At 53.1% G+C, this 15,293-nt stretch overlaps 9 protein-coding genes across 9 annotated transcripts; 4 read left to right on the forward strand and 5 right to left on the reverse strand.

Annotated features, from left to right (window-relative positions):
- Positions 1-425: 425 nt before the first annotated feature.
- LMH87_009440 (uncharacterized protein) lies at positions 426-1,500 on the reverse strand (the record flags this gene model as incomplete). The annotated part of the gene is made up of 2 exons (XM_056196433.1): positions 426-1,339; positions 1,446-1,500. The coding sequence occupies 2 exons, from the start codon at positions 1,498-1,500 to the stop codon at positions 426-428; spliced, it is 969 nt and encodes a 322-aa protein (XP_056053580.1).
- An 893-nt stretch (positions 1,501-2,393) lies between these two features.
- On the forward strand, positions 2,394-2,733 carry LMH87_009441 (uncharacterized protein; the record flags this gene model as incomplete). Its single annotated transcript, XM_056196434.1, has 2 exons — positions 2,394-2,627; positions 2,686-2,733. 2 exons carry the CDS (start codon positions 2,394-2,396, stop codon positions 2,731-2,733), a joined length of 282 nt encoding a protein of 93 aa, XP_056053581.1.
- A 99-nt stretch (positions 2,734-2,832) lies between these two features.
- On the reverse strand, positions 2,833-4,575 carry LMH87_009442 (uncharacterized protein; the record flags this gene model as incomplete). Its single annotated transcript, XM_056196435.1, has 3 exons — positions 2,833-3,238; positions 3,296-4,284; positions 4,342-4,575. The coding sequence occupies 3 exons, from the start codon at positions 4,573-4,575 to the stop codon at positions 2,833-2,835; spliced, it is 1,629 nt and encodes a 542-aa protein (XP_056053582.1).
- A 661-nt stretch (positions 4,576-5,236) lies between these two features.
- LMH87_009443 (uncharacterized protein) lies at positions 5,237-5,953 on the forward strand (the record flags this gene model as incomplete). Its single annotated transcript, XM_056196437.1, has 4 exons — positions 5,237-5,251; positions 5,308-5,381; positions 5,446-5,460; positions 5,518-5,953. 4 exons carry the CDS (start codon positions 5,237-5,239, stop codon positions 5,951-5,953), a joined length of 540 nt encoding a protein of 179 aa, XP_056053583.1.
- Positions 5,954-6,079: 126 nt separating this feature from the next.
- Positions 6,080-6,961, reverse strand: LMH87_009444 (uncharacterized protein; the record flags this gene model as incomplete). Its single annotated transcript, XM_056196438.1, has 3 exons — positions 6,080-6,648; positions 6,690-6,697; positions 6,753-6,961. The coding sequence occupies 3 exons, from the start codon at positions 6,959-6,961 to the stop codon at positions 6,080-6,082; spliced, it is 786 nt and encodes a 261-aa protein (XP_056053584.1).
- A 993-nt stretch (positions 6,962-7,954) lies between these two features.
- LMH87_009445 (uncharacterized protein) lies at positions 7,955-9,375 on the reverse strand (the record flags this gene model as incomplete). Its single annotated transcript, XM_056196439.1, has 2 exons — positions 7,955-8,513; positions 8,567-9,375. The coding sequence occupies 2 exons, from the start codon at positions 9,373-9,375 to the stop codon at positions 7,955-7,957; spliced, it is 1,368 nt and encodes a 455-aa protein (XP_056053585.1).
- A 744-nt stretch (positions 9,376-10,119) lies between these two features.
- On the reverse strand, positions 10,120-10,502 carry LMH87_009446 (uncharacterized protein; the record flags this gene model as incomplete). Its single annotated transcript, XM_056196440.1, has 4 exons — positions 10,120-10,168; positions 10,218-10,235; positions 10,290-10,315; positions 10,386-10,502. The coding sequence occupies 4 exons, from the start codon at positions 10,500-10,502 to the stop codon at positions 10,120-10,122; spliced, it is 210 nt and encodes a 69-aa protein (XP_056053586.1).
- A 675-nt stretch (positions 10,503-11,177) lies between these two features.
- Positions 11,178-11,438, forward strand: LMH87_009447 (uncharacterized protein; the record flags this gene model as incomplete). Its single annotated transcript, XM_056196441.1, has 1 exon — positions 11,178-11,438. The coding sequence occupies one exon, from the start codon at positions 11,178-11,180 to the stop codon at positions 11,436-11,438; it is 261 nt and encodes an 86-aa protein (XP_056053587.1).
- Positions 11,439-12,870: 1,432 nt separating this feature from the next.
- Positions 12,871-14,154, forward strand: LMH87_009448 (uncharacterized protein; the record flags this gene model as incomplete). Its single annotated transcript, XM_056196442.1, has 2 exons — positions 12,871-13,423; positions 13,529-14,154. The coding sequence occupies 2 exons, from the start codon at positions 12,871-12,873 to the stop codon at positions 14,152-14,154; spliced, it is 1,179 nt and encodes a 392-aa protein (XP_056053588.1).
- Positions 14,155-15,293: the final 1,139 nt, after the last annotated feature.

Consider the following 15,293-nt stretch of genomic DNA (forward strand, 5'->3'; position numbering starts at 1 on the left):
ACATCCTTTGGCGTCTCAACATTATATTTATGTATACCCCCTCTTTTGAGGGTTAGCACGGCATAGAGATTGACAATATTGCTCCAGCCCCGCCATCCGCACTGCACCGATGTCGGGAACTGTCTCTGCCAGCTTTTCAATTCGCTAAGGTGTATTATCTATTAAGCACAAATCATGCTAATACACCAAGGTATTTGCGCGACATATGCTAGTAGAGGAAAGGTGGTGGTGGGATGTTGAAAAGGTAATGTCTGTGTGAAGATGACAACCGTTCTAGCAAAGTTCCGTCGGGGTTTTGCCAGCAGCTTTGCGCGGGCTAATAGCGAAGCGTTGATTATGCCACTACTAGACGTAGTACTGAGTTGAGTTTTGAACCCGAGCATCGATTCTGCAAATGTTGTATGTGAGTCTCCAAACCGCCACGTCTAAGTCAAGTGAAGCTGATGGTCCTGAATGACGCTTCCAACTACAGCAAACGCCTTGCTACGCGCCTGAAGTGTCCTGGTCTCATCAGCTAACGTGATCAAACCCTTCCACAATGCCCAGCCTCTAGCGCGTGCCCAAGTAGCAGCGTCCTGCGCGACTGCATCCTTGAATCGCCGACGGGCCGAGCCCGCAAAGACTGTCCAGGCCGGAACCAAATCGCAGGCTGGGTCGCCAACGCCGCAAGTTCCAAAGTCAATCACGGCGACGAGGTATCCGTCGTCCCCGACGAGCAAGTTGGCCGCCGACAAATCGCCATGAAACCACACGGGGGGCTTCTCCCACTCCTTTTCGGCCAAGGCAGCCGTCCATACCTGAGCTGCAGCGGCCGCAGCAGACGAGAATCTCGAGTCGGAGCGCACTGCCGCCAGGGCCTGCATCGTCTCGTCATGATAACGATGCAACGAGCAGCCACGAAACCAGCAGTGGGCCCCGGCGACTGGCCCGTCGGTCGCGTCGCACTTCTGAAGCGCCTGGATAAACTGACCGAGCGAAGCGGCGATCGCATCCCAGTCAGCGACTTCTTCCTGCCGCGATTCCAAGGTGGCACCTGGGATCCATCCCCGAACGGACCACGCATATGGGTAGCCTTGCCCGGGTCGTCCGCGGGCCTTGACCGACGGGATCTCCAGGGGCAGGGCGAGTGCCAGCTCTTCTAGCCATCGATCCTCCTTGGCGACGCCTTGCTCGTAGGCAGCGGCCGTGGGTAGCCTTGCCGTCAGACTACGGCCGAGGCGATACGTGCGGTTATCCTGACCATCCTCTGCGACGGGTTTCACGGGCAAGCCGCTCCAACGAGGAAACTGAGAATCTATCAAGCGCTGCACGAGAGAGGCCGTGATGCCAGCGCGACCGTCTAATGGGTCATCAATTGTCGTTGTTGATCGTGGTGGTGGTGTGATGGGGTGGAAAGGCCGAGACGTTGTTTGGAAGCACGCAGCCCGCAACGACCGGCGCCAGACCGCGGCTACTGCCGCTCTGGGAGACAAATTTGTTGAAGAATAGGACGGCAAACATGAAGAGATTCGAGGCATTATGGAACTAGCACTTCAAGGTTTCTTATTGATGCTGACGTTGAGCGGAATTATATGCGGGCAGTAGCGTGGGCAAAACACCACTCCAGATCTGGGGGACTGAGGTTCAAGGGGCCTTTTACTCAGTTTATTATGTCCATCCACGGTTTTACTGGCCCCCTCGGGTTCCGCCTCTAGCCCGCTCTTACTACCTTAACCGCCTAATAACATAGCTTTTGTGAATGCCTGGTCAGGCAGCCTTAATTGTGTTGACGACCATATTGCGCAATTTAAGAAGCGTGTTTCCTTCCATCAGCCTTATTCCATGCTAAATCTAGTCGCCCATTTGCGCAGCCTTGTTAGGACTGAGCACTGTCGGAATATAATACTCTTGATTTTTCTCCTCCATAATCGGAGTCTTCCAGTTCTCGCACTTCACAAAGTGCTCGTGAAAACCAGTTTTATAATCTAGATTCATCTTGACCAGAGTCGCGCACGTCAATTACGAATAGCCGACAAACTGTCTAGTGGTAGAGCCGGGTGTGGTCACTAATAAGGAAGATGCTTGTCCTCGCAGCTGCGATTTGCGCCGCCTTTCGGAGCTAGCTGCCGAGCTCAATCGCTAATCAACGATGTGCGTGCGCAGGAGAATCAAGCATACAGTGGCCACGGCGTTGAACTCAGGGAAGGCGGCATCGACTTTACCCTAGTTGCTAAAGACTACCAGCACTTCTCCTCAATTACTCTTTTTTTTACTGAGTGGGGACTAATTTTGCGTGTGAACGGCTGCCTAATAAGTTAGTCTTGACCTAGTAGAGCGCCACAATAACAAGGGCATATATAAATGGCAGATCCAGACGTGGAAGACTGACTTTTTTCCTGGATTTCACATTCACGATGGATAATAGCCAAAATAACGACCAGCATGGAGCGGCAGAGGAGCAGCTCGAAAGACAGCAGGCGATGGCCCTGGTTGGAGTGCCAATGCCGACGCTGACCATCAGCAACACCCTAGGATGCCTCAAATGCGACAAGACGAACACCGTCAGCTACGTCCAGTTCCAGACGAGAAGCGCCGAAGAGCCAAGAACGACAAGTTGCGAATGCGGGAATTGTGGCCACCGCTGGAAGGTAAGTAAGATGTACGTCAATGTACGGTTTGCCTAGCAACTGAAGCGCTCTCGTGTAGTTTTCGTCACGTCCGGGCGCACCAGAAGTGAATATAGACAGCACTTAGATTCTGTCAAATGCTAAAAACACATGCGCAAAGATTTAGAGAAGCATGTACACTTGATTCTTTAGAGAAAATCAGTTAGTATGTAGATTAAAGCTAGTCTCAATTGACTTTTTCAAACCACACGCTACCCTCGTTAATTTCGTCCTCTGGCTTGGAGAGTTGAAGTTCCAAGCCCGCGGCTTTGCCGTCGACGCCAACCTTAAACTCTGCCGCTAATGCAACTACAAAAAACTTTTTAATCAGAAAGAATTGCGCGAGCCAATAGTTACCCGTGACGTGGTTGAATTTTACTTCAAGCGTATTGAGCCAATTAGCCCCGAGCACGATTTCCCCATCAAATTCGCGCTCGACAATGTTGAAGCTACCATACCCTGGATCGGAATATTTGCCGACAAGTTGGCTGTTGTTGAGGGCAGATGGCAGTGGCGACTCCGGTCGGTTTGGATATAGCAGGTTTAGAAGGTTTTGCCTCGCCTCATTCTCCTCCTTTCTGCGCTCGTCCAGGCTGTTTGCGATGGTTAGCCTCTTCTCCGGAATATACCTGGAGACACTGCTGACTGACCTGGATGAAATATTATAACGTTGGCCTCCTGGCACTCCGAGTTTATCCTCGATGAGCCTCCACACGACCTCGTCCTCGGCTGCGTTTGCAGCCCCGGTGTTCGCCATGACCACAACGCCATACTTTCGCTTTGGCAGCCAGTATACTTGCGTGGCATAGGCAGGCGTCGTTCCGGCGTGCTTGTAGACTACCTCGTCATGATATGTCTTCTTTTCCCATGCGAGGCCATAGACAAGATCCCCATCAGCAAAGGACTCGTTTTCGGGGGTGAGCATACGGGTCTTCCGTATGTCTTGGTGTGCTTTATTGGAGAATGGCTGCGTCTCGTGGAGGAGGCATCTCACCCACTTCGTATAGTCGGCCACAGAGGAAATCACGAGTCCAGCTCCGCCCAAGTCTCTATTGTTACCAAAGGGCAGTCTGGTGTATACCTCCTCCTCAGAGTCCCAAATGTATCCGGCAGCAAGATGCTCGGGGGCAGCCATAGCGTCTTCAGTATCTCCAAATGTGGCCGTCATCCCGAGAGGTTCCCAGATCATCTCACGGATCACGTCGCCTAGCCATTTCTGCGTAAGAGTTTCGACCACATGGCCCAACGTGACAAACATCAGGTTGCAATACTGATATGTCGTCCGTGGTGAGGCACTGGGCTTGAGATATCTCAGGCTCCTGACAGTATTGGCGATGGTGTCTTTGCTCCCATCATCGCGGTAGCGAGGCCATGATAGGTCGTGACGCGGGTATCCGGTACGATGACTAACTGCATCTTCAAGGTTGATATTGCTCGTCATCCACTGGTCGGGCAAGACAAAATCGTCACGGATGATGGAAGAGATGGGCGTGCCCCATCTGCCAGCCAGAGCTGTGTAGTTTTTGCTATCCATCATGTGCGCTAGCGTTGCAGCGGTGAATGCCTTGGACGTCGACCCTGCGTAATAGAGTGTCTCCGGGGTTGCTTTCACGTCGGGTAGTGAGGCATAACCATATCCCTTACTACTGTCAGCGTGTCCGTGCTGTGGGAAAACTCATCCAGAAGCCGTGCCTACCTCGGCGTACACATCGTCACCATCAACGACTGCTACAGACATGCCCGGGATCTTCCATCTTTCCATTAAATCATCGATAAAATTTCTTAAGTCATCGTCGAATGGATTCCTTGCGCTCGTGGTGGCTATTGCGAGTGGCTTCTGCCTGTCTAGCCCGTGGGGGAATGTAGCAGCCGCGGCTAGACTGAGGGAGAGGCCTGCAACGAGGCCGATGCTCAAGGAGTCAACGAGCATCGTATGCGAGCGCAGGACGACTAACGCAATAATTCAATTGAGAAAAGTGAAATAGCTGAGAAATTTGAAAACTATTGCCCTGCCCAGCTTGTGACAGCGACGTTGCTTAGGGCGTGGGAGCTGTGGTTGGCCGTTGACGCTACCCCGCCCTATTTCATGACTGTATGACGACAGTGTGCAATGGTTTACTAGCGGGCGCTCACGCTATCGTGAATTCTTACACTCTGCCTCTGCAATGCTAAGGTCTAGTCTGCCGTCTTTTTTTGCGGTGTCGATATTGGCTAACTCAAATCTTGGTGAAGTGCCACTTACAGTACTGCTCAAAGGTGCTACCCAGTAGTTTTCAACCGGACCTACTTCATAAAAAAAAAAACTTACTATAACGTAGTCTAAGCTATGTATCGTTACACTAATAGTAAACACTTTAGAGTTTCTTGAGGTGGGAGCTAGGCTTGATGGTGTTAGTGCGACTATGTAAGAATCCCGCCCCATGCCGTTAGAGTCTCAAGTATCAACTCCAGGGGGAATAGCCCATCCTCCCTTGCTTTCCCCAGCCTCCTGCTTCAATCTAGACCCGATTTTCTGCGGCAGGCGACCTGGGCTCAAATCGAACTTTTGCATCAACTCATATGCATATCGAACCGATCTGAAATAAGCAGAAATGCCCGCTATTAATGTTGCGATAGCTCGCCTCACCGCTTACACGTAGACAGTCGCTTATTTTGCTATTAGGAATCGGATTATGGTTCGCTGAGCCAGACTCCGCACGGCATTCTCAAGATCTTGGGCGGCTATGGCAATGTCAGGCAGGTCAAGGCATCCGCATTCCCATGAGATTAAATACTAACTCTTGGTTCCCCGTCTTTGCAGAGGCCCTGGACTGTTGTAAGTCTTCACCCTATACAGACACAAAACAGTCGCCAATCTAACCGACTTACACAGCATGTTCCGGAGCATGGTGGCCGGGACATCCACGGCCATGATCATGGGCCTCGCCAGCGGCATCGTCAGCAGCGCCATCTGGGGCACCGCCGCGCTGCCCTTTGTCATCTTCTCCTCCATCGGATTCGCCGTCGGTAGCATCCGCTGGTACGTGGTCTCGAGCCAGGAGGCGCTGCTGCAGCTGCAGCGCTACCCGGCGCTGCTCCGCATGCACGTTGTCAGCAACTTCCCCTGGCTGCCCGAGTACGCGCGCCACGGGCCGTCGTGGTACACGCCGCAGCGGTTCGGCACGGGGTGGGTGCGGCGCAGCATACTGATCGCCAGCTGGCTGTCAGCGCAGCCCGCGCTGGATGAGATCCAGAAGCAGGCCGAGGAAGCCCTCGTGCAGGAGTATGCGGAGGGAAGGGTTCATGTGCAGGATGAGGACAGAAAATAATTGTGACTCAATCACGTTTCTTTTCTTTTTTAATTTTGTGAATAGTGTATTATGAGCTAGTGAGATGGCCGACGACAAATAGCTCGAAAGCCAAGGAAACGTTGGTTAATTGTCATAGCCATCGCTCTAGTAGCTATTGGGCAGAGTAGATATCCGGCCACCGTCAGTCACAACAACATTACCATCTATGTAGCCGCCAGCTACACTAGTGAGAAACAAAATGACACCAGCAAAGTCCTCCTCCGTTCCTATCCGTTGCAACGGAACCTGCGAAGTGGGTAGGGCTCCCTCTTCACGTGGGTTTTTGCCAGTCTTCATGAAGCTCATATTCTCCGTCATCTCGCTTGGGTAAAAACCGGGAGCGATGGCGTTGACTCGTATCTTGTACGGCGCAAATGTAGTGGCGAGCTGTTTCGTCATGTGCGTCACGCCGGCCTTGCTTGCTGCATAGGAGAACCCTGCTGCCGGCGACCGCGAGTATCCCGCAATCGAGGTCGTGAAGATGACCTGGGACTTCTGCGAAATGTCGCCGCGTTTGTTGCCTTCATCCAGGAGCTCCATGAAGGCGACCGCAGTGTAGAAGGCGCCGGCATTGTTGACGCGGAAAGTCTCGGCAAACTGATCGACGTCCGGCTTCCACATGCGCTCTTGGAGGGTGCTCAGATCCCAAGAGGGGTCAATTGGGCCAATGGCGGCTTTGGCGACACCACTGTTGGCCACGAGAACGTTGCAGTACCCGGATTGCTTGCGAACTAAATCAGCCGCCTGCTGGAGGTCCTCCTTGGAAGTCACATCGCACCGAATGGGATAGATAATGTCCGGGTTGGGCGACGCTGCTTTGGTCTTTTCCAGCGCCTCCACACGACGACCAAGAATGTAAACAGCCTTTGCGCCGTTGTCGGCAAGAGCATGCGCGGCAATTGCACCAAGGCCAGAACCCCCGCCAGTTATGACGGCGACAAGGCCCTTAACCTGGAACAGGTTCTCGACTTTGTAGCTAGGACTCATGATTTGTTTGGGTTACGCTGACGTTCAGCGGAAGCAAAAGGTGAATTGAAGAGGGCGGAGGTGGCAGATGATAGCAAGTAGAAGTCACGATCTGGATAAACGCGCCGACATGGTCTCTTTGAGTTGTCGGCTGTTACTGCTTTCCGCATTTAATATAGAGCCCGCTGTCGTTGCTGGGATACTTTTCAAAACGCTGACAAATGTAAACGCTGACAAATTTAAAGCGCCATCAAACCTGGAGGCACGTAATTGGCCCATCTCCTGGCAGGAGCGATGAAACCCAAAGTAATTGGCTGTGGGTGATGACCTCACTATTTTAGGCCGTTCAATTCAACGGATCATCGTTCAGGCAGTGAGCCTGGGAGAGAGTCCCATTTTCAGGTTAATAAAGATGGGTCGCCTAGCCACCATCGCTAAATTCTCGACCTTGATAGGATGGTAAATTCTCGTGCCGTTTCCCCGTGGCTAATGGAGAAATGGTAACGACTAGGTGAAATCCTGCATCTAGAGGCGAAGTGATGGCCGATTCTTCCGCTCATGTGAGTCCAAGCTAGCTCGTCATTCAGCCTTGACGCGATGCCAGTAGATTTAGGTTCCGAATTGGCGTCATTATCAGGCCTCTGCGCTAGCAGCATTTAAGAAAAAGTCTAGAAAAGCTGTGGACAGCGATTGAAGCGACATCAATCGCGGCCAGCAAAGATTATCAAGACTACAAAAACGAAGCAGGCGTGTCGCTATTTATGCTTTCGCGTTGACTAGCCGTTGTCCCTACCAAGCATTTTAGATCTTGTAGACTGGGCTACGACATAACTCGGCCCACATCCCAGTATACCTATCACACTTGTAAAGAAAACTGTTTCTCGCGGGGATTCGAAGTAAGATGCATCTGTACTCAAGTATTAAAACAGGCGAGGCTTGTTCTCTAGACTTCCCCCGGTTATGACATGCCACTGTTTCATATTCACACAAGCATCATATGTTGTGCGTACAACTCTAGATGATTCGAATACGGTCCGAAGATCCAACAAAAAGCGCACATACAGCAGCTCCACCGGCACACCAAATTGAAAAGCCCCAGCCGAAGACCCCCCACCCCGGTCCCTGGTACAGATATCCGCCCATGAAACTTCCAACCACACCACCCAACGCAAACGCCGTCGTGAACAGTCCAAAGCCGACTCCGTATACCCCTTTCGGACCCCATACTCCCGGCTGCCGTCGTTCCTTGCCATGGATAGCATAGGTAATCTCCGCCATGAGCGGTGTGCTGGAGAGCGCCAGGGCGACGCCCATCAGCGCCAGCAGCGCGCCAAAGAGGACTTTATGCTGCAGCGTGTTCTCGGTGACGAATCGCAGGCTGGCGAAAACGGGCACGGAAAGGAGGAAGCCCAGCGTGGCGAGCCATTTCGTGCCATACCTGTCGGAGAGCATGCCGACGAGCGGGGAGAGGAAGCCGGGGAGGAGCACACAGAGAAAGATGATGCCGGCATCGAGAGAGTCCCAATGAAATGTGGCTTGCACAAATGGAGGCACGACAGCGAAAAAGGCATATCTGGTTACGTTAGGCCATTGTAGAGAAGAAATTGGAAGCATGCTGGGCCTTACTTGGATGCGGACTGTATCATACAGCCAAACAGCGCCGCGAGGACACGCCGCGACGTCACCAACGCTACGTACGAGTTTCTTTTCTGTGTCTGAATGGACTCATTACCCAGTGACACTCCCTCAGGTCCAACTACCACTCTCTGCGTCTCATCTGAAGCATTGTTCGCCTGTGGCGCCGTCTTGCTGCGCTCTGCCATGGACAGACGCAGGACGATATCCAGAGCCAACAGCCCGAAACCCATGTAGAATACGGCATAGTAGCCAGATTTCTCATACGCGAGCCCGCCGAGGATGGGCGACAGCAAAAAGCCCGCGTTCATGGCCCACTGCACCCATCCCGCCGCCCAGCCCATCCTCCCGCCAAAGATGTCAGCCAGCAGCGCCAGCCCGACGGCCCAGCAAATCGCCGCGCTCACCCCTTGCAGCGCGCGACCGATGCACAGCAGAGCGACTGTCCGGCCGAGACACAGCAGCAGCGTCGCCCCCGCGAGCGTCACCAGGCCAAACAGGAAAGGGAGCTTTCGGGACGCGGCCCCGCAGCGGTCGGCGACGAAGCCGAATAGCGGGCTGCCGAGGCATAGACCGAGATTAAAGAGCGCGAGAAGGATGCCGTTCCAACGCGGAACGTCGGAGGGGGAAATCTTGACGCGGGTCGTCAGCGCAAAGGGGATGACCGGGACGAGGACGCCGTAGAGGAAGATGTCGGTGAAGACGGCGGCGCAGATGACGAGCAGGGTGAAGATGCGGGAGGAGCGCACTTTGCGCAGAATCTGCAAGCGAGGAGTCTTCTCGCTGGTCACGCTGTCCATGTTGTTTTGGCTGTGTTTAATGCCGTTACTCGTATTTTGCTGGAGTCGCTGGACAATATGTCGGTTGTTGAAGCTGCACCTCCACGATGTAAATGTTTTCACATATTGAGGAGATGAACAGTCCAACGTCACTATACGTGTTACTGTTCAAGAGTCGACTAAATCTGTTTCCCGGCGAATGAGTCTTGTCGCAACCTTTCGTCCATTTACAGAAATGATTCATTCGGTACGTTCGGGTCCGTGGGTCATTCGGTGCCCGCGGACCCGACTTGGAATAGTGCCATTGCCAGAAAAGCGCAGGATCTATCTCTGCCCTGCTCTAGCACGGACGGTACTTCTGCCGCTGATGATGCTCTGGAATTTTCCTTCTATTGATCTCTCGCGTAATTTCCTGGACAAGGCCAGTATAACCATTCTAAGGAAAGGCCGCAGCTGGGGAACATAAATATGGGTAGGCAAGCATGAGCTGCGTCAACCAGCGACTGCACAATCCGGAAATAGCGCATGCCAAAAACACGCTTCATACATTTATTAGCACTGCAAAGTGATTAGTCCATGACATGTAAGATCTGCCTGAGCCGAGGCACTAGGTACGGACCACAAAGATCATCGGTCAACTGCTGTCTGGTTGTGCACGTGGCCTCCGTGTGGGAAGTGAACTTTGACGGGAAACCTACTTCAACTAGATCGTCTTGATGAGACGCCATTTCCATATGACATGTCTCTAGTCACAGATGTAGTTTATCAATGCTTCGTGGTAGCTGCACACCCCGAAACAGCAGTTGTTGAAGGACTAAGATCGTCAGCAGAGCGTGACTACGCCATCAGGACTGCGGACTTACAGCTGAACTGCATCCGCCCTAAGCACCGACAGTCAGCTCAAACAGCTCAATTTTTGCGTATGCAGCGCTTACCCCGGTTGTTGTGCAGACAGGTTGGCCTGCGGCAGTTTGGACGAGAGCAATGTTAGCTAGCAGCCCAAGAGCGAAAAAAAGCTTCATGATCGTCACTTTATGAATGATGAGGGAGAAAAGCCACCAAATTATGGTTGAGCATAGACTACCGATGCGGAAAGGATGTTTGACTAATAAAAGCCATTGCTTCTGTCGCAGCAGTTGCTCGGCCATATATATGTATAAGTGCAGCTTCTATCGGCGACCCCACGCACTTGCGCTTGGCACATGGCGTGATGTTTTCAGATACGAGGACTTTTAAGCTGATATTGATCCACTCGAGAGATAACGGTAGCGATGGAAAGCAAAGGTCAACCGTAGGGCTAGGAAGAGTGTTCCCTTGGTGGAGAATGAGACGCGAGACACTGTGGAGGAATTATTAGAGAGTTTTTGGCTTGCGCGATGGCCGGCGTCGAAGGCGTGGCGAATTCTGGACATGCCGTAGCGAAATAGTATACGTTCAAGATTGTAGTACATACTACTGCGGAGCTTTTGATGATGGCCAATCTACGCCTGTTTTTGGTCCAGCAAGCGCAACTGTCGTCAATTTGGGATATCCTTCTTAGGCCATCAAGATTGTGCAAAACCCATCTGATTGTGTTTCTTTCTTATCAAATGACACCAGTCTGACGGAAAATGGCAAGAGGTTCTTGGCGCTGTTCGAAAGTGTCTCAATAATAATAGTTCTTGGCATAATGAAAGATTGTAAGGACCGAGCCCTCGGCAACTCAGGATTTCATTTGCCGTGAGCAGAGGCGAGACTCATTTCCCAAAACTCGTCAGCTACACAACGGACAAACTAGCTAATGAGAAGATGAAAACCCTGCACCAACGACACTCATCTTGCTGATGCAGCAGTATCTTGTATCACTCATCCTGCAGCCGTCCACGGCGCTGCTGCCCAAAACCACAGCCGAGCTGCACACAAACTACCTCTCGCCCCTCCACACGACAATCCTCCTACTCTCGCACCTACAGTCGCTCTCGCGGACGCGCCCTGCCGCCGTCATCTTCGTCTCGTCCATCCTGGCCCTCGTGCCGGCCGTTATCCCGCCGACGTACTCGGCCTGCAAGGCGGCCCTGCACATGAAGGACGTCAAGGAGAGATAGGCCGGATTGATCTCGCGTTAACCAGTTCATTACGCTACACCTCGAGCCCTACGTGCCGGTGGAGCTGCTGCATGGGCACTGTTTGTTGGACTTTCAAACTGTTGTCGAATGACTTGGACTTGCACATAGCAAAGCCACAATGCTTACAACAGGGGGCATGTCATCGACGGGCAAAGTTTAGTATGTGACTCGGTAAAAACGAAAACGTAGCCTTGATCATTGCGCTTATTTATTTATTTTTTACTTCCTTTTGATCCAAATATCTTGTGGTCATGGTGTGAGAGTCTGTCTGTGGAGCAGAGACTCGGCTAGATACCACATTTTGTCCCCAGTTTGCCAGCCTTGCCTCCCCACGAAGCGGCCCGCGACTATCATGGCCCGATCCGCGGAACAGGGATCCTACAATGCGCGGCAAGGGATTCTGCATATCTCCCAAGTGAGACCTGCGGTTTCAGAACTCGCTTATGATCGAAAACGGCGTGGCATCTAAAAATATTCATAGGCTGTCGATGCTCTGCTTCCCATCTTACTTAAATGAGAGGGACGGTTGCGGTCTGGGTCAGCGCAGCCTGGCCAAAGGGGCCGGTGCTAGGCTCTCCCGAGCGACGGCATGTGTAGCTTAAATTGGTTTCGATCCGCGGCGCGTGGTGCGCGGGTGCTCAGTTGTGTTTTCCACATCCATACGCAGCCTGCGTCCCTGCATGTTCATCTGCAGCAGGACCTGCTGACCCTGCAGGCCATTTTTGGGTCGAGGGACAAGGCCAGTACTGTAAAGCTCTGCTAGAAAGTGATTATCGTTCTGAGAAGAAGGAAAAAAATACAAGGTTGTTTCGAGAAAGATTTCGAAATTGTCAGTAATCTCTGAAAGCACCATGGCGCTAAAGGGCGGGAAAAGAACATTTACAACATTCATCATTGCCTTTCCCGGAGCAAATGCATCGCGTTTCTAACGGCCCCATAAAGTAAGCATATTTTTTTATGGCTGGGTGGACGGCAAGGTCCCCTGCATATGCAGCCAAGGCACCGTAATGGGCAAAAAGGCGATATTTGGGCAAGGATCAACTGCGTCCAGCAAAGAGGCTTTCAGCTCAACAGCCCGGGCCAGGGCGTCTGTGTCACCAACCATTTTCAGCTCATTTCGGAGAAATGCACAACTACAAAACATAACCCGGAGATTCTCCCCTGCTGTGGCGCGTTGTTCATTATGAGGGTATTACTGGTGGTTTGCCCAGTATGAGATTGTTCCTGGTACTCAGGCGTTCTTTGTGCTTGGCCATGCGCCTCGTGGAACGCCTCAGCGCCTAACGAGCAGAAGCTGAAGTGTGATATAACTGATAGATCCCCCTCTCTTCTGTCGTACCTGCAAAGCTTGGGTCATTCTTTTTACCTTGTTCTTCACATTCTTGTCGTTGTCCGGACACTGGCTGTCAGTATGAGACCGACACACGCCCTCGCTGCTCTCGTCGCCCTGGCCAGTCCGGTCCTGGGCGCGACCGCCTCCATCACGTCCGCCATCCCCAACCAGGCGCACCCGTGCCTCAAGCAGTGCGCCTGGTACAATTTCTACCAGGGCAACATCCCCTTGGCTCTCGGCTGCGACGATCCCTACGAGAACGACTGCTACTGCCCGACGGCCACGGAATCTGTTAGCAAGGTCAGCGTCGCCATCGAGAAGTGCATCTCGTCTCGCTGCGGCGCGGGCGACGTACCGCAGGACCTCAGCTCCCTGCGCAGCATCTATGCCGGATACTGCAAGGACGCGGGGTACACGCAGGATGCCGCCAAGCTGGGCTACACGGCCGCCACCACGGCTGAGGCGACACCCAGCACTACCGCCAGTTCTTCCTCGTCGAGCACCGCCGCGGCGGGAGGCACGACAGAGTCGAGCCAGCCATCCAAGACGTCCAGTGGCGCTTCGACGACTACACAAAAGACGACCGTCACGCAGACAAAGGCAAGTGGCGCCGACGGCAAGGGCTCCCCAGGTACGTTGCTGTTGCTAGGCGTCGCCGTGTCGATCCTACTTTTCTAGGTTTGCCCGTCCGCCCTTTTCGCAAGAAGATCCCGATTCTGACATGATGATGGCACAGTGGTTGTCGTGCAGGAAACGGAGACGGTCTTTGTCGACGGTGCGCACGGCGGTAACCGTTCGGGACCTTCAATGGCCATCAAGATTGGTGTGGGCGTTGCGGTGCCTGTTGTCGTGTTGCTTGTCATGGCCGGGGTTGGGTTTTTGGTCTTTCGCAAACGACGGCTTGCTGCTTCACGCAGGGGGGCGTTGGCGGACAGTGCCATTGTCGAGGAGCATGGCGGCGGCGGTCAGGAACAGCGGGAGATGGAAAAGGACAGAGGTGTCGTCAAGTCTCATGAACCATTAACGCAAGCTGAGTTGGTGGCAAAGCAGGGGGCCATTGTGTATGGGCTTCAGGAAGTGCATGGAAGCAATCGCTCTGATTCTTATGAGGTACATGGGAACCACACGCCGGGAGCTCAGGAAGTGCACGGAAACCATCGCCCGGGTCCTTATGTTGCGCATGAGAGCTACAGGTCCGACTCTCACGAGGTGCCTGGGGGCCATGCATCGAGAATACACGAAGCGCATGGGAGCCATGCCCGTCCGGAACTGCCAGGTCAGTCGGTTGATGCGAATGCTGCTGCTGAGCTGCCGGGTAGCAATGGACATGCGAGATGGGCTGGAGGTGATCGGGCTGCCTAGTCGTGGTAGTATAGCGGTAATTATGGGAAAACTATTGAGTCGTTTGGAAATTTTGCAAAGAACGGCAGCTAGGCAATGTACGAGCCATGATAGTGATAGATAAGCTTGTCTTTGTATTTTTGAGTATCTTCTTTCGCCGCCAACGACACTATTCGAACGGGTGAGCGTCGTCGCGCGTTAGGGTCCGGATCAATTGTTACATGATTGAGGGCCTCGTTACTTGCTAGCCCACGTGGAGCAAAATCCGCGGATAGCTAGACGCAATCCTTTTTCATCGTACCATGGGCCAGATGATCTATCCCCAACGCGAATACGCTGTCTTCAGGGTTGAGAGGCCGTTCGTTGCGTGTAGGCTGGGATGAATTGCACGAGTCATGTCGTGGTCCAGGGTACGTTGAATGTTTGCTCATCAACATTTGGGGCGCTGCTAGTGGCTGCAGCAGCGCCCGTTTGTTGGCCCCATCCGCCAGCTGGCAGGCCAGAGTAACTAGGTAGGTACCTAAAGCAAAGCTGGGGAAAGCTTCTGTTTGCAGTGGCGCGAGACCGGCCGCATCGAATCTTCAGCTTCAGCTGCTCCCCGTCTCTTTTCCCTCCTTCACTTCCCCACGGCTTTTCCACTGGGCTGACCAGCGCAATTAAGGACGGTCAAAGCCAATAACGAAGCGACGCAATTGATATCCCAACAATTGCATTTCTTCTTCATCTTGTTTGATTTGGTCATCGGCTGCCGCGGTTGCTAGACCCCCTCCAACAGTCGGTACCACCCGCTCTTGTGACTCGCAGAAAAAGCCCGTGTTGCCGAACCGCGGCTTTTGCGCTCCCCATACCTAAGCACCACCACTTGCGCGCTTTCAACCACGACAACACGACACCACCACCCCTCGACGCTGGTGAGCGATTCGCCAACTTCTCAGTACGCAATACTTGCCGCTACCTTTCAGCGCCACTTTGCCACCACGCGACGCCATTGGAATTTCGCAACACATCTGCTTCCATCCACCCCCGCCTGCTCACAGCAAACTCGCCAACTGCTCAAGACCAACGACTCCCCGTGCCCACTGACACATGGGAACTACTGTTGCGACAACGTTCTCCAAAACAAACTGCTCCTCGTTTCCGCGAAGAGCAACACGCCGGCC

This window comes from Akanthomyces muscarius, chromosome 5 (assembly GCF_028009165.1).
Source record: "Akanthomyces muscarius strain Ve6 chromosome 5, whole genome shotgun sequence".
Lineage (NCBI taxonomy): Eukaryota > Fungi > Ascomycota > Sordariomycetes > Hypocreales > Cordycipitaceae > Akanthomyces > Akanthomyces muscarius.